The sequence below is a fragment of the Cynocephalus volans genome, chromosome 12 (assembly GCF_027409185.1).
Source record: "Cynocephalus volans isolate mCynVol1 chromosome 12, mCynVol1.pri, whole genome shotgun sequence".
In the NCBI taxonomy this organism is placed as follows: Eukaryota; Metazoa; Chordata; class Mammalia; order Dermoptera; family Cynocephalidae; genus Cynocephalus; species Cynocephalus volans.
Window position 1 is genome coordinate 86,114,648 of NC_084471.1, and position 24,390 is coordinate 86,139,037.

The window sequence follows — 24,390 nt, forward strand, 5'->3', positions numbered from 1 at the left end:
GTAAAAGCAATAAAAGGAATGCTAACTGGAGGAGGGAAAAAGGATGGACAGGAAACATCTCAGAGGTTACATTTGAGGTATATTGAAGGATTCATAGGAATTTGCAAGGCTGATCAAATCAAAAAAAGAATTATAAACAAAGAGAATAACATATGCAAAGTTATGAAAGAACACATTATGTTCATTGTGGCTGAGGTATAGGGTACATAACCTATACTTCCTGAGTAGCTGGTAATGAGGTGGCAAATTGCTGTGAATGACATGCTAAGGAGTTTGGACTTTACCTAGGTAACAGGGAACCACTGAAGGACTTTGTAAGGAATGTGATATAACAGATTTGTTTTATAGAACAAATACTCTAACATTAATATGAAAAAGGGATGAAACAGGGAAGTTACACCCTTGTACACAAGAACTAAATTAGTGGCTGAATGCAAGAAAGAGCAAACAACACAGCAAACATTGTTCAAAGGTCTCTAATAGAACCTGGAAATACATATGTATCTGAGCATATATACACAATCACAACGAACTCATAAATCCAACGGATTAAATGGTGATTATGGCTCTGCAAAAGGATTCTTCATTTTTAATCAGAAATAGTCGCAATAAGGTTCCCTTTCATAATGAACTCTTTTAGAGAGCGTAAAATTATCCAACTTTAAAAAATTTTTTATTCGTAACTTTTTGAAATTTTTGTTATATAACTTTTTAGAACCACTTTATTACAAAGCTAGATATATTTCTAGCACTATCGTGAAATCCAAATAAGATAGCTAAAAATTTAAATTTTAAGAAAGCAACCATTAGTAACTCAATATCGAAACCATCTAAGAATCTTTGAATTTGATTTCTGATCTCTACATTTTCTAAAGCAAATGTTTGGGTTTTATGCTATCTTTTGTGCAAGTCGTTTTTGTTTCATTTGATCATTTTTTAACCTAACCACTTGTGGAAGGTTTAAAGAATACCATGCAACAAAAGTTAAAATATAGGAAGTTTTGTTATTATCGGTTATGTCAAATTTTGAGTAGGATACATGTTTTAAAAATGTAAATATAGCAGAGTACAGATCTGACTTTATTTCTATAAATTCTGTCAAATTAAATATAAGCTGCATACAGAAATCAGGAATACAATAAATGAGGCTGAAATTTTAAGAAAAAAAATCTTTCTTCATTTCAGTGTTATTAATATTGATAGCCACTTACTGAGAGCCCACTATTTGCCACTTAATGTAAATTCTCCCTGATGCATCCAAAGACCCTTAGAAAACTGAGCCTCAGATGTTGAATGGTTGACTAAGGTTACACAGATAGTAAGTAACAGAACTGGGACTGAAATCCAGGTCAGCATGGCTCTAATGGTTAAAACAAATCACTTCTATGCTAACAATATATAATACTGAAATATTAACCAAATTTCCCCAAGTCTCTTTGCTTCTTTAATCTGCTGAAAGATAACTGGTCTAGTGTATATTTGTCTCTTATCACCTTTCTTGCACTGAAATAATAGTTCTTTGAAGCACTACTAAGCCTCTATGTCTGAAACCTATGCTTCATGAAGTCTATGCTTATTGAAGTTCAACTGTTTGAATAGTACACAACAGAAACATTCTTATACGGAAGTCTAGATGAATACTTTTTCAGAGGGGTTTTAGTACTATGTGCTACATAAAACTACCAACTACTTTCCTTTCAGTGCTACTTAGAGGTAATCTCCATGGAAAGGTTAAAAAGCCAAGGGAAGCACATATTGCATATTAAATGCTCAAAGTCAGCCTATAAAAAATAAAGCAATGGATTAAAATGGGAGCTCTCTAAATATCTGATTAAATATCAGGTGGTAACATCAGTTTCTTTTTTTTTTTTTTTCTGGCAACTGGTCAATACCGGAATCTGAACCCTTGATCTTGGTGTTAATGATACCATGCTATAACCAAGTGAGCTAACTGGCCAGACTTAACATCAGTTTCAAGTATGAATTCCTTACTGGTGAAGGAAAAACTGATTCCAATGAACAAAAATTCTGTTCCAGCAGCTCTGCAAAATTTCACAGCTCATCTGCATTCTCTTAAAGCTTCACTGATGATACTTGTTTGGAAAGGACCAAGAGTCAATTTTAATAAAAAAATTCTTTATATCTGTTTAGGACAATTGTAAGTGGCCACTCATCCTGGCATCAAAGTAACTAGCATTAAAAATCAAAGGCTTCTTGCGTGAATCTAGAATACAAGCTTGTTTGGATTCTATGGCATGGAACCACAGAGAGAAATCAGTAAGTCAACTTTCACTGAATTTATGCCTGTCATTTCCTTCGGGGAAAATTCATTTTACATTCTGCTGGCAAAATAAGAAACTCAAAACTGGATAGCTTTTATTGTTGTTATTAACTCTTTAAGCAGCAGCCATAGAGCTGTAGCTAATTCAGCCATATTGCTGGTTCAAAAGGGAACTTATTTAACTTAAGCCAAAGGCATTTCTAAAATCAATCAACTGGAAAGGAAGATTAACTGCTATTATGACCTTGCTCCTGAAGCCAGGAACTAGAAAATTCAGATGAATTATGATAATGAGAATACCTCAAAACAAGAGAAAAGCTACCAGCTACTTTTTGTTCTTTACTAGCCCCACAATAAAGTTTTTTTTTCTTTCACTTCCCACTCATCCTCTTGCGTTAAACTGTTTTATTATTCATATCAATGAAATGCTGTGAGCAGTTTAGCGAACAGCTGCACGTGTTCACAGAATCACAGCTTCTCAGGGCTGGAAGGAGATCCAATAGCCATCTAATGCAACCACCTATCCAAGGACTATGCTTCTTTTATCATATCTCTCCTAAGTGGCCATGGCTGGAACGTTGGCTACTTATCACAGCAGTCCACTGCTTCTTTGGATGGCTCTCTTAGACAGTTCTCACCCAGTGAATTGAAGTCTCACTGTTGCTTCCACCTTGTTGTGTTATCTAAGGGTCATGTAAATCTAAGCTCTCTTTCATATGAAGTCCTTTGAGCATCTGAAGAGTGACCCCCTCACTAGCTATCTCTATTCCTTAAAATGTTACTAACTTGAAATGCTATTGAGTCCCCTGCTTATGTTGGGCGAGCTACAACAAATTTAATTTCCATGTACACCTAAAATTATTGTAATTTTTAAAAATAATAGTTAAAACACTGAGTTACCTAAACATATTGGTTACCAACTTTAAATCAGATGAAGTGATGCTCGAGTACAGCAAAATGTTCCTTACAAATGTACATATTTATACTAAAACTCAATAAGTTCAGACAAGAATATTTTAATAGTATTTGAATTAATTGCCCTTAATTGTCTCTAATGTATAACAGTCAAATGTTCACACAGAAGACTACGTGCTAACTAAAAATTTTAATAAACATTTAAAATACCTTTCTACAAAGTTTTAGAGCTTTGTTCTGTAGTGTATTTGAAAAACGGGATGATTTATAAATTCTCAAGTTATACAGATGATGATTACTCTTCCATAACTGAGAACTTTCCCCCAAAGTCAAACAAAAAAAGTAAAAAACTATAAACTTTCCAGCCAAAGTAAAAAACTGTGAATTTTAAAGGTATTTTAGGCATCTGATTTCAATAAGGTCCTGAGGTAGACTGAATAATCTATTTCAAGATTCTCACATTTAATATCAGTAGGAGCTACCTACGACATGTCATACATGCTTATATTATTTAGTAGTTCACAAAATACTCAACTGAAGTTAACATCTAAATTACACTGACAAATCATTAAACATTCATACACACTTACCCAAGACTCATGGTATAAAACTGTTAGTAGATACACTGCATAATCATAATTCTGTCTCTTTAATGGGCACCTTTAAAAGAGGAAGAGGAGGGAAGTCAAAATTCTAAAAAGTAAATATACAGAATAATTTGCAAACTATACAATACTCTAAACACGGAAGATAACATTTCCAGGTATTCCTTCTCTGCTTTAAAATGTTTTTTTCTTGGAATAAGAATGGTCTATGTAGTTCGTTACTTGAGGATATTGAACACTGGTGTTATTTTTATCTTTATTTAGAATATCTCCTTGCTTTCGTCATTAATGGAGTTATTTGTATATAATAATAGCTTTATGCTATTTTAATATGATTGTGTCCAATCCAAGTTCCCTTCACCACCTCAGCACTAAGAATCTGCTGTACAGCATGAAATGCATCTGATGAGTTCATTTTAAAAAGAGGTAATAGATGCTCACCTGAACGTTCATCTTGATTTTCCCCAGAGCTGATTTTTTAAAAAATGAGCTACACTAAATAATGCTGTATTGTTGCTGCTATATTTAAAATGAAATTAATAGCCTAAATTAGGCAAAACTTTTACATACATGTTAAGCTTTTAGGGTAATAAAATAATATATAAAACAATTACTTCCAACTTCTTTAAATATAAAATAAAACCATCATATAACAAATGACTTTATAGTAAGCTATACCCTGCTTACTCTATACATACATTTATTTAATAGTAGTTTACTTTAAAGAGTTGTTACTATAAAACATATATACACACTAATACTTGTAAACCTAGGAAAAAAACATTGGATACTTACAGAATTTCAAACAATAACATATTTTAAAGGTATTTTTTAAGTTGCACAAACTAAAAATGCAATATTATCTTACATTGTCTAGAGACAGTAAAAGAACTATTTCCTAATATATTTCAAATCTATTTTCCCCCATATGGTAATAATCAAGCACTATATTTCCCAAGCCTTCTCTGCCTCCACACTGTTGCCATCTCTGCATGTGTGTCCCGTTCCTTCTTCCCACCACTAAGAATCATGATATAAGCCTTAATTGATATTGACACCTCCAAATGCTTTGACACTGGGATAGGCAGGGAGAGAAAAGATCTGCCCACTCACTTTTCTCCGAAGGCAGGTTTTTAGTATTTTGACATAATTTAGACACAGCCCAAGTATAATTCTAAAAATAAAACAAGCATTTAGTAAAAACATACCAACAATCTTTTTTTTACCTCAAATGAAAATGACCTAATTTATAAAAATTCATATACGATAAATTTAATACTCCTTTTACAAACTTCTACTCTGACTCTGAAATTCTGCTTATTTACAAAAGTGCCTTGATAAATTTCCACATATGTAATTTAATACTTTTAATTTTGAACTATAAGATTTTTACATACTTTGCCTTTGTAAAAACCTGTTTAATCCTTCATCACCAGCAAATCATACTTCTGTCTTCTTCTAACATCTCCCCTGAGATTTATACACACGGATATATTAAAATCAAGGTTAAAAATAATGATAACTTAGCTAAGCAAGTCTCTCTATGTACATAAAGATCAAAGCAACAGTAGGCTAGTGGGAAGATATCATAAATATGAATTAGACAACTTCTCTGACATAATAAGTTGACATAAGAAAAGGCTACCCCTATCTTCACGGTAATTTTTTAAAAAAGGACTGCCAGGCGACTGGAAGACGATAAAGAAATGCACATGACTGGTCTGCTGAACTTTTGTTTACCTATCTGTTTTGATGGTAAGTACATCTGTGGTCTTGCAGTATCGCTCTCCTACAAGTTTAATAAATTTCTTCTTTGCATGATCATCTAAATTCAAACTGGAAAGTTTAACCTTAAAAATACAAAAAAAAAATTATTTGAAAAAATCATTTCATATACTTCATTTAATTAAAAAAAGTAGCAATGTTATGATGTTAACATTAAACTCACTAAAAAGAAAACTTTCCAACTCCTTTCTATATGGAGATAGCAGTTACTTTCTTAAATAAATGAAATTATGCTGCTTACAAGTACCACTAAAAAATTAAACTCAATTACTGTCAGTAAAACTGGAATACGGAAATAAATGAATAAAACATAAGGCTGTAAGAATTTTTTTACCATGTAATTATGAGACCTATATCATTGCAATTAGCTTGGGGACATTTATTTTTAAAAGCTACAGCTATTTCATGGAGGCTGGATTATAGCATCGGAGAAGAATAAAAACATCTGAAACAATTCAGCTCAACATTTCTTAAAATGTTAAACTAATTCCACAGACTGTAAAAAGATTTTTTTTTTTTTTTTTTTTTTGGCAAGTCAAATGAAGCAGTGGGAAAACATTTTTTTTTAAAAAAAAGCTATTTCTGTTGAATACATTTAGAAAATACTGGGTTCAACTGGGTTCTTTACAGCAGTATTTCTTAGAACAGGCAATATGCTAAAAAGCACCTTGAAATTTCAAGATGGAGGGTAGGTATGTAAAGATTTTCAAATCTGTTTGACCTCACTACTTTTCAAGGAACAGTTCACAGAATTAGTCTTCCTTAAGAAATATGTTGGGAAATGCTGGACTAAATAAACACACTTTTTAATTTGCAGAGATTTATGGCATGGGCTGAAAGTATCATCTACAGATGAATAGATTTGACATAGAAAAACAGGTTACATTAGACTTTAAAATACAGTTAAATAAGGTAAAGCATAGATTAATTTTCCATGGAGAGCATTAAGAATAAGAAAGAGTTGTAACTGCATGAAGAGGAAAAAAGCTAAATAGGATTTTGAAATCCCATATGGTCCTTCTCTCTAGCTTCAAAAACCCTGCACTTCCCTCAAGACACCACAGCATAGTAGCCTATTTATTTTCCCATTTTCCCACTGAATTGCAAACCCGTGAGGGCAAGAATGATGTCCACCTTATTCTTGGCAATGGCCTAGCACTTAAAAAGCATGCAACACTACTTGCTGAATAAATACATATATTTTAAAAGGGAGGATATATATATATTTTTTAAAGCACCGTGAATTTTATTTGAACTAGAGAAAAGAGAAAAAGAACTCAAATAGTACAAATATTGAGTATTAAGGATCAATCCAATAGAATGTTCATATGTTGCAGACAATGTGAATTACCACAGTCCTCTGGAGTAGAGGTTATCAACAACCAGATTATCAGCTTGATAAATAAAATAAGCCAACTATAAGAAAATAATAAAATGTAGTTACATTATGATTCTAGTTATGCAAATATACGCACATATGTATGTACACAGAGACAGAAAGAAAAGTAAATTGTTTTTACATTAGGATAGTGAGAATGTGGTGATTTTTCCTTTTAAAACTCCCTCCATGGCTGGCTGGTTAGCTCACTTGGTAAAGCATCATGCTGATAACAAGATCAAGGGTTTGGATCCCCATACTGGCCAGTTGCCAAAATAAAAACTCCCTTCAATAAAATCATAACAATGTTAAACCACAAATTAAAAAGTTATTTAAACTTAAGTGTTCTAGCTTTTTATGTAAGAAGTGGTCAAAAAAAAAAAAAAAAGTGGCAGCAATGCTGATCATTACCGTAACTGCTTTAAAACTCATATTCACATTAATATTTTAATGTTCAAAAACTAGTTACAGTTTATGCCAGAAATCATAAGTAGTTCAGAAACAGTTGTGTGGTACACTCACGCCACCTGCTAGCACTCAACGGCACTGCAAAAGTGGAGTCTTTACCTGGACTAACAGTCTGACTTCAAGGTTGAATGGCATTCATTGTCTCTCCTTTACCAAAATTCAAAAGAATCCTTAGACTTTTTCTCTCAAGCTGCTATATTTCAAAGAATTGATATTGCACTATTAACATTATCCCCCAAATAATATTAATATTCCAAATCATAGGAGGTTGTGCTTTTATGTGTGTATCTTCAAATGCTTATATTTTAACACAGAAAGAGCTACATAAATTGAGAAATGTCTAAATATATGAAATATTTTTTCTATATGCAAGTATGGTGCGGTTAAAGAACACTGGTTATTACACATAAAACAAGAATTAGTTTTTATTTCTAGATTTGCCACTTGCTATGTGACCTTAAATCATTTTCACCTCCTTGAAACTGAGTTTCTTCAAAACCACTTAATTCATGGATTTTTATCAGGAATAAATGAGTAAAAGTAAAATCTACACAAAGTTTAAAGTAAAGTCCTACATAAATATAAGTTTTTATTTCTAAACTACTTTTATGACTATCAAGAAAAACACTGTACTACCTTTCTTTCTCCGAATTTAAAAATTCAAATATCTCTACATAGTATTTTATATTTGATTACCCTCAAAATATTGGTTTAATCATGCTGGACTGTACATACTTTAGTCCCACTGTTTTATTTACTTTTACTCTTAAACTACAGGATACCACCCAGGACACCACCACTGAGCCTCGACAGTCAGAAAGTAGAGTGAAAAGAGTCCAGAAGGGCAGATATGAGCCAAGCAGAAGGGATACAGGGAGCAAAGAAGGTACCACATGGTGGCACAAGACACAAAAAAGAGACAACAGAAAGCACGATATAAGTGATACCTGGTGGCATACTTCAAATAAAGCAATGAAATAATTTTTGTGTGAAATAAAATATGCAAACCTAGAACCAGCAGGGACTTTAGATATCTATTCTAGTACTGCAGACTAAGGCCCACAAAAAGCGAGGCATAGAACATGAATTAGAATCTAGGTTCCCTGACTGTGAGTTCAGAGACTTATCATCACACAATATAAAGCTCAACAACTGTTGTTACTGTTATCATTATTAGGAAAAATAGGTAACATTTAAGAAGTTCTTAAAAGTATACCAGGAATTACTCCATAAGCACTTTATATATTAACCTGTGGAATGATGTAAGCCTGGTAAAATTTTAAGTTCTTTTTCTTTTTTTCTTTTGTTTATCTGAATTTTCTAAATTTTATATAGTAAACATGTATTATCTTTTGTGATTTTACTATATTTTCAATCTAAAAACATAAATATATTGTTTTGACATTTAAACTATTCTATGGAATAAAGAAAGGCTGGAAAGCTTCATAAATTCATTTCAAAAGATGGTACAACCTTGATACCAAAACCTAGCAAAAAAAGAAAATTACAAATCAATCATAGGTTTATCATTGAAGAAAATTCTAGAGAGTAAAGTCTGTCTATTTGTTAGCACATAATGTAAAAATGGTTGCATAGATTTTCAACACATTTTTCAGTATACTTAGAATGTTCTGTCTTAAAATACAGGCTACACAGAGTACAAAAATGAACTTTTCGAGGGTGCTAGAAGGCACCTCAAAGAGGTGGGCAGTCATCCTCTATATGAATCAAAAGTACATTAGTCAGGGCTCCTTGGGGAAATGGCTGATTCTAGGACTGGAACAGGGAATACATGAGCCCAGATCATTTTACAGTGCCAGAAAATAAGGAAGTGTTTAAAAAACAAATAAGGGGGGTATGGCAAAGGAACAGAGGAGCCAATTGAAAGACTTCCCATTGGCTAAAGTTGGAATAATTTGAGCAACAAAATAAATAACATATTACTGGATTATAACCCAAAGTATAAAATAAATAACCATGAGTCCATACTAGCATACATAAATGATTAAATAAATAAATAAATAAATGGGATAGAATAGACAAATCTTCCATGCAAAGAATTACAACTAATTTATGTGATACTTCTCCCTCAAGGGGGTTCAGAATAACTCCTGACTCCTTTAACTGGGCTTTGCATAAAGACTTCCTTCTAAAGAGTACCGTATAGGAAGGAGGGGGAAAAAGAGTAATTTCACAGTGGAGAAAACTGACAAATACTACCTCAACCAGGTGATCAAGGTTAGCATTATAAGTGACAAGTCATGTTCATAGCCTATACCCCTGATATGATATGAGGATGGCACTTTACGCCCCCCAAACACATAACAAATTGAAGGACAGTCTACAAAATATATAACTAGTATGTCTCAAAACTGTCAATGTCATCAACAACAAGTAAAGTCTGAGAAACATCACAGCCTAACATCTCAGAGCCTAAAGAGACATGATGACTAAATGTAATGAGGTACCCTAGATGGGATTCTGGAAGAGAGAAAGGACATAAGGCAAAAACTAAGGAAATCTGAATAAAGTATGGACTTTAATAACAATGTATCAATACTGATTTGTTAGTTGTGACAAATGTACCACAATATAATGTAAGATGTTAACAATAGGAGAAACTGGATATGAAATATATGGGAACTCTCTGTAGTATTCTTGAAAATTTTCTGTAAATTTAAAACTATTCTAAAGTAAAAAGTTTAGTTAAGAAACAGTACATCAGGTAACTGCTGCATGACTGCTTTGTGAAAAAGATAATACCATGTGTATCAAGACTTCCTTGACAATAGAAACAGTGATTTCAAATACTAAATTAGAAGTTACTAGGGCAGACCCTTGGAAATGCAATGGCATGTGGCATACTCCAAGTGAGTGTAAGAGCAGTGACTTGTTTCTCCAAAGCAATATGGGATTTGGACTAATAATTATAAATAAAATACTAGCAAAGCAAATCAGCAGTAGAATGAAAAGAATGATATACCAGGAACTGAATCAGGGTTCAGAAATGCTTCTGTATTGAGAAACCTATTAATGTATCTCATTACTTCAATAATGCAAACAAGATCATTTCAAAAAATGCTAGTAAACCCGGACTAGGATACATCATTAACAAAATAAAGATGATTATCTCAAAATGAAATCCTACCTCATACTAAACACTAGAGGTACAGCCATAAATTACGGAACAGCATAAAGACTAACAAATATCATTTTAGAAATTTTATCTAGGAAGTACTAGCCAGAGCAATCAGAGAGGAGAAGGAAATAAAGGGCATCCAGTTTGGAAAAGATGAAGTCAAACTGTCCCTGTTTGCAGATGACATGATCCTATATATCGAACAGCCTAAAACCTCTACAAAAAAACTGTTGGAATTGATAAATGATTTCAGCACAGTAGCAGGATACAAAATCAACACACAAAAATCAGTAGCATTTCTTTTCTCCAATAGTGAACATGCAGAACGAGAAATCAAGAAAGCCTGCCCATTTACAATAGCCACCAAAAAAATAAAATGCTTAGGAATTGAGTTAACCAAGGATGTGAAAAATCTCTATAATGAGAAATACAAACCACTGCTGAGAGAAATTAGAGAGGATACAAGATGGAAAGATATCCCATGCTCTTGGATTGGAAGAATCAACATAGTGAAAATGTCCATACTACCCAAAGTGATATACAAATTCAATGCAATCCCCATCAAAATTCCAAAGAGATTTTTCTCAGAAATGGAAAAAACTATCCAGAGATTCATATGGAACAATAAAAGACCACGCATAGTCAAAGCAATGCTGAGCAAAAAAAATAAAGCTGGAGGCATAACACTACCTGACTTTAAGCTATACTACAAAGCAATAATAACCAAAACAGTATGGTACTGGCATAAAAACAGACACACTGACCAATGGAATAGAATAGAGAATCCAGAAATCAACCCACACACTTACTGCCAGCTGATCTTTGACAAAGGCACCAAGCCTATTCAATGGCGAAGGGACTGCCTCTTCAGCAAATGGTGCTGGGATAACTGGATATCCATATGCAGGAGAATGAAACTAGATCCATACCTCTCACCGTATACTAAAATCAACTCAAAATGGATTAAGGATTTAAATATACACCCTGAAACAATAAAACTTCTTAAAGAAAACATAGGAGAAACACTTCAGGAAATAGGACTGGACACAGACTTCATGAACACGACCCCAAAAGCACGGGCAACCAAAGGAAAAATAAACAAATGGGATTATATCAAACTAAAAAGCTTCTGCACAGCAAAAGAAACAATTAACAGAGTTAAAAGACAACCAACAGAGTGGGAGAAAATATTTGCAAAATATACATCTGACAAAGGATTAATATCCAGAATATATAAGGAACTCAAACAACTTTACAAGAAGAAAACAAGCAACCCAATTAAAAAATGGGCAAAAGAGCTAAGCAGGCATTTCTCTAAGGAAGATATACAAATGGCCAACAGACATATGAAAAAATGCTCAACATCACTCAGCATCCGGGAAATGCAAATCAAAACCACACTGAGATACCACCTAACCCCAGTTAGGATGGCTAAAATCCAAAAGACTCTGAACGATAAATGCTGGCAAGGTTGCAGAGAAAAAGGAACTCTCATACATTGTTGGTGGGACTGCAAAATGGTGCAGCCTCTATGGAAAATGGTATGGAGGTTCCTCAAACAATTGCAGATAGATCTACCATACGACCCAGTTATCCCACTGTTGGGAATATACCCAGAGGAATGGAAATCATCAAGTCGAAGGTATACCTGTTCCCCAATGTTCATCGCAGAACTCTTTACAATAGCCAAGAGTTGGAACCAGCCCAAATGTCCATCATCAGATGAGTGGATACGGAAAATGTGGTACATCTACACAATGGAATACTACTCAGCTATAAAAACGAATGAAATACTGCCATTTGCAACAACATGGATGGACCTTGAGAGAATTATATTAAGTGAAACAAGTCAGGCACAGAAAGAGAAATACCACATGTTCTCACTTATTGGTGGGAGCTAAAAATTAATATATAAATTCACACACACACACACACACACACACACACACACACACACACACACACAAAATGGGGGAGGGGGGGAAGAAGATATAACAACCACAATTATTTGAAGTTGATACGACAAGCAAACAGAAAGGACATTGTTGGGGGGAGGGGGGAGGGAGATGGGAGGGAGGTTTTGGTGATGGGGAGCAATAATCAGCCACAATGTATATCGACAAAATAAAATTAAAAAAAAAAAAAAAGAAATTTTATCTATAGCAAAAGACAAAAAAATAAGCTATAGATATTTAAAAAGGGAAATTAGAACTACATCATTTATCAATTATTTCCTGAGAAATTTCTGAAAGAATCAACTGAAAATTCCTAACATCTAGATTTTGGTCTCTAATATCATTGTCCACTAGCACATATCAGGGCTCCTTGGAGAAATAATTGATTCTCCAGGAGAATCAGGTCTGGGATAAGGAATATATAAAGTGAGCCTGGCCCATCTTGCTGTGCCAGAATACAAGGAAACTTTCAAAAGCTAATGGAATTATAACAAAAGAACCAACTTAATAGCTTTCCCACTGGCCAAAGTTAAGATATATTTTGAGTATCAAAAAGAATGATTTTACTTCATCAAAACTTACTGAATATATCAACCCACAGATGACTTGTTCAAGGGAAAAGTAAAACAACAAAACACAACTTTACAATGGAACGATCAGGCTGTTAGGCTCTTAACCAAGTGCTCAATTTTGGCATACTACAAATGAGGAAACTAGACTTTTATGTGTCCCCTGATGCAATATAAAATATGTAGCAACATCTATAAAGTATTCTTGTAAAAAAATTTAACTGGAATCTAATCGGTCTTTTAAACCTAACATCCAATTTATATGAAATAACAGGAGATAGAGAAATAGGGTAAATGACATGAAGACACAATCAAACATATTCAGAAGGTAGGAAATGCTACAGGATACCTGTCTCTTTAACAAGTTGAATTCATTGGGGGGGGAGGGGAGGTCATTTGCTGCTCGGAATGCATAAGAGACATTACAACTAAACGCAATGGTCTTTGAGTGGATTCTGGCTTAAACAAAAGAACTACAAAAGCATTTTAGTAAGACAATTAGGGAAATTTGAGTGTGGAGTAGGTATTTTAGATGATATTAGGGAACTATTGATAATTCTAGATGTGAATTAATAGTATTAGATGTGTTAATAGATTGAAATTAGATGTATCAATAGTATTGAAATTAAGTAGGAAAATCTCCTTAACTTTTAGGTAACACTCTAAAGTATTTTAGCGTGAAATGTCAGGTCTCAGTAATTTTAAAGTACTTAAACCAAACGTGTGTATGTGCATGTGTATGAAGCAAATGCACGAAAATATTAATTACTAAATCAAGGTGCCATGTGTATGTGTGTTTATTATAATATTCTCTAACTCTCTGTACATTTGAAATTTTTCATAATAAGAAGTTAAAAGAAGAGAATTTAGTAAATTTTACTTGATCTAAACTTACTGAATATATCGAGTGAAAAGTTAAAAGATAACTACACAATTTTCAACAAGGGTGTCAAGACAATTCAGTGGGGGAAACGAATAGCCTTTACAACAAATGGTGCTAGGACAAAAGGCAAAAGAATGAAGTTGGACCTACCTCACACACACATAATCATTAACTAAAATGGATCACAGACCTAAATGCAAGAGTTAAAACTACAAAACCCTTAGAAGAAAACATACGAGTTTCATGATATCAAATTAGAAAATGGTTTCTTAGATATGACACCAAAAGCATGAGACAAAAGAAAAAATACATAACTTGGACTTTATCAAAATTAAAACCTTTGTATTTAAAAAAGGACACCATTAAGAAAGTCAGACGACAAATCACAGAATGACAATATTTGTAAATCATATATCTGATAAAGGACTGATATCCTGAATATATAAAAACACAATTCAACAGTAAAAAAATAACTCAACTAAAAAATGGGCAAAAGAGTTGAATAGACATTTCTTCAAAGAAGGTATACAAATAGTCAATAAGCACATAAACAGATGCTCAATATCATTAGTCATTAGGGAAATGCAAATCAAAACTACAATGAGATACCACTTCACAGCCATCAGAATGACTAAAATTAAAGAGAGAAGAAATAACAATCATTGGTGATAATGTGGAGAAACTGAAACACTTAAAGTTACTGACAAAATTGTAAAATAGTATAGCAACTTTGGAAAATAGTTTGGCAGTTCCTCAAAATGTTAAACATGAGTTACCACGAGACCCAGGAATTCCACTCCTAGGTATATACCCAAGAGAACTGAAAACATATGTCCACAATAAACCTGTACATGAATGTTCCTAACAGCATTATTCATAATAGTCAAAAAGCAGAAACAACCCAAATGTCTACCAACTGATGAATGGATAAATAAAATGTGGTACATCCATAAAATAAAATATTTGGCAATAAAAAAGGATGAAAAACTGATACACGCTACAATAGATGGAAACATATTGAAACATATACCAATTAAAAGAATACATATTATATGATTCCATTTCTATAAAATGTCTACAGAAGCAGAAAGTACACTAGTGGTTGACAGGGGCTTGGGAATAGCTGACACAGGGTAACGGAGTGACTGCTATCAGTGTTTCTTTTTATGGTGATAAAAATTTCTGAAGTAGTGGTAATAGTTGCACAACTCTGAATATACTAAAAACCGTTGAATTGACCCTTTAAAGGGTGAATTCTACAGTATGTGAATTATATCTCAATAAAACTGTTCTAAAAAGAAATAAGAAGGGCCGACCCCGTGGCGCACTCGGGAGAGTGCGGTACTGGGAGCACAGCAGCGCTCCCGCCGTGGGTTCCGATCCTATATAGGGATGGCCGGTGCGCTCACTAGCTGAGCGTGGTGTGGCCGGTCACAAAAAAGACAAAAAAAAAAAAAAAGAAAGAAGAAAGAAGAAAATAAGTATTCAAGAAACCAATGCACCATCGAAAAGGGCAAGTGACAAAAATAGGCATTTTAGAAAGGAATAAATTCTCAACCTCACTAGTATTCAAAAACACACAACTTTTAAATATTTGGTAATTTTTTTACCTATGAAATTAATAGGTAATAATATCTAGCTTCATAAGTGAACAGGAAAACAGGCTATCTCACAATCTGCCAGTGGTTTTTTTTTTTTTTTATTTTAACATTTCCTACAGGAATTTTATAATACATATCAAAAAACCTCAAAAGAGCTACATCCTTTGACCTGACAGTTCAGTTAGGAAGTTATCTTAGGAACATAATTAGACTACATACAAATATTAATCTTTAAGGATATTCATTGCAACATTTTTCTGATTAAAAAAACTGTTAAAAAGCCTAAATTTCCTATAGTATCTATAACTTAAATAGATTATGATAGATCCATTATGGATTATTTATTTGTATCTCCCTCCTTAGTCTCAGAAAAAGGGCTATGTCTGAATTGATTACCATTTCATCCCCAACCTCAAACTCTTGTCTTGCCACATAATAGACCTTCATTTATATGTTATTCTATATAGCCATTAAAAATGAAAGTAAAGAATGTTTAATAATATTGGGAAATGTTTAATTCCTACTGCTAAGTGAAAAAGAACAGATTACCAAACATATCATCCCATTAATATACACAGAGTCTGGCTGTATATATACTAAAATGAGCTACTGTAGTTAACGTTGGGTATTTATGAACAGGAGAATTATAGGCAATTTTTACAGTTTAAAACTTTTATATTTTACAATTTTCTATGATAAATAAGTATTAGCTTTAAAATTACACATACAAAATGCATTTTTGAATAATGTATTAAAATGATTATTTTTTAAAAAAATCTCTTACCCTTAAGGTTACTACTCGTGCTCTGGGGTTTCGAATAGATGGTCCTGATGAAACATAATCAGCTGTGTCAATTTCAATTGGAAAATGCTTCTCACATTTCTCATCACTGTCTAGTGCAGCTGGCCACTCAGTGCAGAAATCTGAAAATTAAAAAAAATGATCTCAACTATAGTTTTTCAAGTAAATTCTCATTGTAATGCATGCTATGAGACAATACCAAATTACTGAGATCACTCTCAGGTCACATAAGTAAAAGAACAGATTTTCTGCTGAACCTTACATATACATCATCATCATCTCTCATCTCTTTCCTTATTAGGTGCATCCTAATTATGGAATTTAATTAAGGGAATGATTTAGTCATTTCAGGTTTGGTGGGGAGCAGTATGTCCAGTTAAAAGGGAACTGCACCTTGATGGAAGGTTATTGTAGCTTTGCACATACCTGTTATGGGACAGATTAATTCCTCCCTACCAACTAAAAGCAAACAGTTCATAGTGCCCAGAGCATTGTTGTTTTTGAAAAGGCAACAAATAATATCAGTTCACTCCCACATGAATGTTGCTAAAGATCAGATGAAGGGACTTGAAAGAAGCTCTACAAAAGCTCTAACAGGGAACTGAGATATGGTCAACAATCTTCCAGAAACTAAGTTGAATACAGCCTCAACTCACACCAGTACAAAAGCCTAGGTCATCCTTAAATGGATCCTTACAGTAACTCATATTTCTTCTATGTGACTTCTATGTGCCAATGGGGCTAAATGGAAAGAGGAACAGCTTTGTTCCCGTATTTGGGCAAGACAGACTAGAGAGGAGTGGGACTGGGTCTGAGATCATGGCCACTAGATGAAGTTCCAAGCACTGTGAACATGGCTCTCATTCTATCTCCACCACAGAGGTGTAAACTCAGGCCCCAACTGTGGGGGGAAAAAAACTTACAAGAGGTAGCACCCAGCTTCCCTCAGATATTAACAGCTGATTTCATCTTGCCTTATTCTATCAAGTTACTGTGGTAGAGGGCTTTTAGCTTGGGATGAAAACTTCTAGCACTATCAGGCTCTCCTTAATGGAAACCTCATTCCTTAAATAGCCTCACTCTAAGAACAGCTAAAAGTATTGGTTTCCTAGGTCAAACACTTTAAACCTCATAGATCCATGCTTCCTCCAAAAAAGCGTGACTGCAGGAGAGGCTGGTCTTAATCACAGGCAGATGTGGAAGCTCCTCTAGGTGATAATCTAAGGTACAGTGAGAGGTACTTTGTCAATAACATTTCCCCAAGCTAACAATTTTCTTATAGTAGGTACTATATTTAGCTCTCATTTAGGCTTTGAAATTAGAGTCAGCAAAATGTTACTCCGGGTTACGAAGACTCTCTGATATGTGGGACTAAATACATGTTAGCAAATTAAGTACATTTCACACCATTCCCTAAACATCCTGATTAAAAGATCAATACTCAGTTATATTGAGGGGAAAAAAAATATCTTTGCAATTAAGAACATTTTGATATTTAAAAAAAATGAACAGAGCAAGATTGAGGTTGAATTTCATTCCCATCATGGACTAATTTCAATATCCTGCACTATAAGATGTATCAATGTCAAGTGCTTTATAAGAGAGACTAGTTTGGGGAATTTTATGAGCTCTTGGGTTTAGACTGAATCTTTTTTATTTTTTATTTTTTTAACTGTGAATAAGTCATTTCAATCACCAGATGATAATTACAGTTTTTAAATTAAATTACTTAAATTACACATGTAAAAAAAAACACAGCCAACTGGAAAGTACATAATAGGTTCCTATTAGCCTTTACTCATCTGATAGGTAGAGCAACAGACTAGACTTTGGAAAATCTTGGCTTTTATTTAACTTCTGCTGCTGATTATTAAAGTTGGTAAATTACCTAACTTTCCTGCACTTAAGATTTTCCATGTGCAAGTTAGATATAAAATCTGAAATGACCTACTTTGAAAGAAAATTGAGAAGAAAAATTTGAAAAGCCTTTGAATTATTTGGAAGATGCAATCTAAATCCAGAGGCTGGCAGAAGTGTAAAGGCATAACTAAGGAAAGATTAAAATACTCATTTAAGCACTGTAAAACACAATGCCATTCTTCTGAATGTGCTGTATAAAACCCTCTCATTTAATGATTAGGAAGTACTGCAGAAATATTTCATTAAAATGACTAATTTCTAGATTATAAACACACAGCTTAATATCATGTTTAAAAAGGAGAAAATGGAATATATCACAGTGCAATGCAATTATTAAATGGCTTTAAAAAGGATCGAAAAGTGATATATGATTTGTGCCAAATGGGGCAAATATTTGTACCAGTGATCAGTTTTAGTCCAATTCTAGGCACAAATGAATATAGAAACACACCTAAGGGATAAAAAGCAACCTAATGTCCCAAAACAGAGGACCACATAAATAAAGTACATTTTTCCTATGTAGGATCTTCTTTATATCTTCTTCCTTATATTTTTTTGAATGACAGGCCCTCCCAAAAGTTCAAAATTAATCATAATTATGTTCACTATCCTATTTCTCCTTCCAGCATAATCAGGCTACCTGTGAAATGTTTCTAGGTTTTCATTTTCTTTCCTGAAAAGTCTTAACAAGTATACTTATTTATACATCACCTTCATATCAGCATGAATATATTGAGACTTTATCCAAAGGACTAACTCTTAAATTAAACTCTATAATTAATCACTGATAGCTGTAAACCTGAAGCAATTCAAATGTGCTTATCCTATATACAGTTCAATGCAAACTAGATCAGAAATTAAATTGGAATATGTACATAATTACAAAAAAAAAACCCAACACAGAACCATAAACAAAAAAACCATGCACGTAGGAAGGAAAAGGAGTAGTAGTTTAAGTGCATGAAATCTATGTTTATACCTAGAAATCAATAGACATTGTTCAAAGTCAATAAATCCAGAACTGGAGGTATAATCATATTGTGGTAATTACTTCTATTATTTATTTATTTATATATAGTATCTTTGTCTCTGTCACATACATACATTATACATAAAGTATCTACTATAAATATAAGTACATATAGTAAATATATATACACTACATATAGGGTATATAATATAAATATATATATGAATAAACACACACACTCTCTCTCTCTGGAAGTAAATACAAGAACTAAATAATGATTAATAAAAGAGAACACTTCTGGGATGAGAGGCTGGGGTGAGAAAGAAAGTACATGAGGCTATTGCTTTTCATCATAAGCTCTTCTAGTGTTTGATTTACCATATGCATGTATCACTTCTAATTTTTTAAAAAATTTAAACAATTTCTTCAAGATAACTCTTCTCTGTGAAGTATCCCATTATTGAACCCACCGACTATTCTGCTACTTGGCATCTTTCCACACCATCTTCAGTGTGGATTATACTGATTTGCTTCTGTTAGCAAAACTGCAATATTCCCAGAACAAAGAAATAATAAATGTTTGAGGTAATGAGAGAGAAAAAACAAACAAACAAACAAACAAAAAAACGGTGGTTGCCAGGTTTTCAGGAGAGGAGGCAGGGATGAATAGGTGGAGCACAGAGGATTTTTAGGGCAGCCAAACTGTTCTGTATGGTACTGTAATGATGAAGACGTGACATTACACACTCATAGCATTATACAACACAAAGAGGGAACCCTAATTAAACTTTGGTTAATAATAAAGTATCAATTTTGCTCATAATTGTAACAATGTATCATGCTAATATGTTAATAATAGGAGAACCAACCAGAAGCAAAAAAAAAAAAGAAAAGAAACTGTGTGTGTGTGTGTGTGTGTGTGTGTGTGTACTTTCTACTTATTTTTTCTTTAAACCTAAAACTAGTATAAAAATAAAGTCTATTAAAAAGATATTTAAATATCTCAAAGTATCTTTCTATACTTATTATCACATATACTTATTATTTATATATTAATAATGTGTATTAATTAAGGAAAAATAATAACTATACAGTGAAGCAGTTAAAACCAGGTCATCAAAGTGAATATCACTAGTAATGGGACAAATAAACATCATGTGGCTCCTGAGATGATACACTGCAAACACAACATTTCTCAGTGGTATTCCTGACAAAAGTGCATAGCTTGACTTATGAGAAAACATCAGACAAACTCTAATGGAGAGACATTCCACAAAATAACAGACCTAAACTTTTCAAAAATCATAGTGTCATGAAACACAAAGACAAACCAAGGAACTTTTCCAGATTAAAGGATACTAAAAAGATATGACAACTGAATGTAATCCATGATCCAGGATTTTATTTTGCTATAACAAACATTTTTGGGACAATTGGTGAAACCTAAATAAGGTCTATAGATGAAATAATAGTACTGTGTCAATAAGAGTATCATATCAATGCTGATTACCTATTGTGATAATTACCTTATGATTATATAAGACAATATCTTTGTTTTTAGAAAATACACACAAATATTTGAGAGTAACTTACTTTTTCTCCTAAAAAACTCACAAATATACATACACATAGAGAAGAGATATGTGAATCCTTTCTATGAGTCTTGCAACTTTAGAAGAAAAACACCCTTGGGAAAAAATATTTGCAAATCGTGTATCTGATAAGGGGTTAATATCCAAAATTGTAAAGAACTCATACAACTCAACAGTATAAACACAAATAACTGAATTTAAAAATGGGCAGAGGCCTGAATGAATAAACATTTCTCCAAAGTAGACATAAAAATGGCCAACAAGGGAAATCGAATACATTGTATAATGTTGAATATACTAATTGTCCTGATTTGAACATCACATGTTGCACATAGGTATTGATATTCAATGCTGTATCCCACAGATACGTACAATCAACTATGTTCCAATTGGGAAAAAAAAGGCCAAAAGGTATATGAAAAGGTGTTCAACATCATTAATCATCAGGGAAATGCAAATCAAAACCACTATGCGATACCATTTCACACCTGTCAGGATGTCTAGTATCGAAAACTCAAAAGGTAACAAATGTTGGTGAGGGTATACGTTTGTTGGTGGGAATGTAGAGTGGCACAACCATTATGGAAAACAGCATGGTTTCTAAAGAAATTAAAAATAGAACTACCACATGAACCAGCAATTCCTCTTTCAGGTACATACCCAAAGGAAATGAAATCACCACCTTGTAAGATATCTGCACTCCCACATTCATTGCAACATTATTCACAATAGGCAAGGTATGGAAACAAGGGCTGGCTGGATAGCTCAGCTGGTTAAAGTGCAGCCCTATAAAACTGAGGTGATGGGTATGGATCCCCATACCGGCCAGCCAACAAAAAAAAGAACAAAAAAACTCAAAAGATATGGAAACAACCTAAGTGTCCATTGGTGGATAAATGGATAAAGAAACTGTGGTACATACACACAATGGAATGTAGGAATGTATTATCAGCCATAAAAAAGAACTGAGATTTTGCCATTTGCCACAACATGGATGAGCCTGGAGGACATATGCTAAATAAGCCAGATACAGAAAGAAAAATATTGCATGATCTCATTTACATGTGGAATCTAAAAAAAAAAAAAAATTCAAATATATAGACATAGAAGACAAAACATTGGTTAACAGGGGTGGGGTGGGGGCAAAAAATGTGGATATGTAGGTCAGAGGATGCAAAATCGCAGAAATATAGGATGAACAAGTCTAGAGAACTAATGCACAAAAAGAGAACTATAGGTACAATTATATCATACATGGGATTCATGCTAAATTAGTAGATTTTTGGTAATCTTGCCACAAAAACCAAACAAAAAAAGAGTTACTGTGAGATGACTGATATGTTAATCTACTTCACTATAGTAACCTTTTACTGTCTATATGCATCACATAACATGCTGTACACCTCAAATACACACAGTAAAATTTATTTTTAAAAAAGAGAAAAAACAGCAATATTTTCTTCAGTCTTTTTATGTACAAGGGTACTTCAAAAAGTTCACAAAAAGATTCACATTATCTTTCAATTCTATTTTTCCACGAATTTTTTGAAGTACCCTCATATGTGCTTTCTGTAACTTAACAGTAACTCCCTAACTCACCTGTGAACAAGGATTATGGTTTCTAATTCTATTCATTATTCATAGTACCTTGTGGAGTGGTTGGCAAAAACAATTTGCTGATTTGACATCTAACAATTCACTAAAAACAACTTCAGAAAAGGAGAAACTGACAATGACAGAATACCAGGCTATAGAGTACATTAGAACTGAGACTCTTAATTTTATGTTCAAAGTCAATATAAAGCGCATATAAGGAAACAACCATTTACCTTTAAGAGCTTCACAGTGCTTTTTAATGGCTACGGGAGTCAAATGCAGAAAATTGGGGATCTTAAACAGAGAAATTGAAATAATAAATTAGCTCAATGACTTAAAAAAGTGAAAAAGATAATTTTCTCATAAAACTAAAATTTTTCTCATAAAGCATAAATCATATGCCCAACAAAATATGTAGTAAATAAAATTTGATAGTTTTTTTACAGTATTAATTCTATATCACAGATGTTGTTAATTAAAGAAATGAATTCCTTAAAATATAGATTCAGTACCAAGTAACTTATGATGATACTCTGGTCTGTCTTCAGATGGTATAAATCTATCATCTTTTACAAAGTATCTTATAATGACAATCAGGTTGGAAAAATAAACATTTTTATAGTATTCTTCCTGCCAGAAATCTATAGGTATACATGTATATTTCCCTTATAAAACTGAAAGCACTTAAGGACATGGATCATTGTCTAATTATCCCAGTGGTATTATTTACACCTTGTACATAATAAACATCTTATGAATTGAATAAATGAATAAATGAGAAGCTGGCCAGTTAGCTCAGTTGGTTAGGGCACAGTGTTATGACACCAAGGTCAAGGGATTCAGATCCCTGTACCTGCCAGCTGCCAAAACAAAACAAAACAAAAACAATAAATGAAGCTAGCAAATCTTAACTGAACAGTGTAGTAAAGTTAGGAATATATTTATGATGATACATTAAAAGTCTACTTAACATTGATGGGGTCAATGAAAATTAATGAAAAGTTAGAGATTTGATTCTTTCAAACAAATAGTTAACATTTACTAGCACATTTCTTGAATGTTTAGAATATAAAGAGAAAGTGTAGCTAAAAGAGACTCATTTGGAAAGCGAATTTGCACAAGCAGAAAGTTACTCCAAGAATTATGCCAGGAATCTTGATCAGAAAATATTTATTTTAATCAAGAGAAAATAGGCACGGAAAATTGGGATTATGGGATAAGCAGCTTCATTGTCAGTACATTTATTTTTGAAACATAAAAATATAAACCTCTAAATCATAAAAGGAAAAAATAATAATTAATGTTTACATGGACTTACACAGGCCCTGTTCTATGCACTCTGCATATATTGCTCAGTTAACAAGCTTATTCAATGACACCATCAGTAGGAATAGACAGCATACATTAAATGTTTGGATTTTCATTTTTATTAAAATACCATTCACAACCATCAGCATTATTACAAATAGACCGCTACTGTTTCTCACACAGTAACATTTTCCAAAGACCTTCTCTTTAAAATAAGTTCTCTTCTCTTTCATTTGAAGAAAAGATTTTTCCCCCAATGTTTTCTTTGTTATCTCTCCCAAAATGTTCCTATTTCCAAATTTCATTTACCCCTGTCTCTGGCAGCAGAGTACCCCTTCTCCCTGTTCCCATCTCACTTTTTATTATCACCTTTTAGTAAATTTTTCTGTTTTTCGAGAAGACTCGCATCTAGTGGAAAACACAGTTCATTTTCCATTGTATAAGTCGTTGTATGCAAAAGGAAACCCATCTAAGATTCCAAGACTAATAAGCATTTATACATTCCCAGACTAAGCATTTATATTTTCTCTAAAAAAACCCTACAGTTCATAAATCATTATATATGTTACCAAATGAAGCATTTAATACGACCTATTTTGCTTCAATAAATAAAGAAGTTAAAT

At 33.0% G+C, this 24,390-nt stretch overlaps 1 protein-coding gene across 3 annotated transcripts in view; it reads right to left on the reverse strand.

The window, feature by feature from the left end:
• The window catches only part of MRPS35 (mitochondrial ribosomal protein S35), a 42,730-nt gene that overhangs the window by 13,504 nt on the left and 4,836 nt on the right, over positions 1–24,390 (reverse strand). Inside the window, exons 4-8 of one of the 3 annotated variants that reach the window (XM_063075215.1) lie at positions 22,693–22,753; positions 16,364–16,503; positions 5,542–5,651; positions 4,915–4,975; positions 3,787–3,856 (exon numbers count right to left, since the gene is read on the reverse strand). In XM_063075215.1, the coding sequence (XP_062931285.1) occupies positions 3,830–3,856; positions 4,915–4,975; positions 5,542–5,651; positions 16,364–16,503; positions 22,693–22,753 (399 nt within the window). In that variant the 3' untranslated portion in view covers positions 3,787–3,829. Of the gene's footprint in view, positions 1–3,786; positions 3,857–4,914; positions 4,976–5,541; positions 5,652–16,363; positions 16,504–22,692; positions 22,754–24,390 lie in introns of those variants that run through there. The other 2 variants (XM_063075213.1, XM_063075214.1) reach the window with 2 other exon arrangements.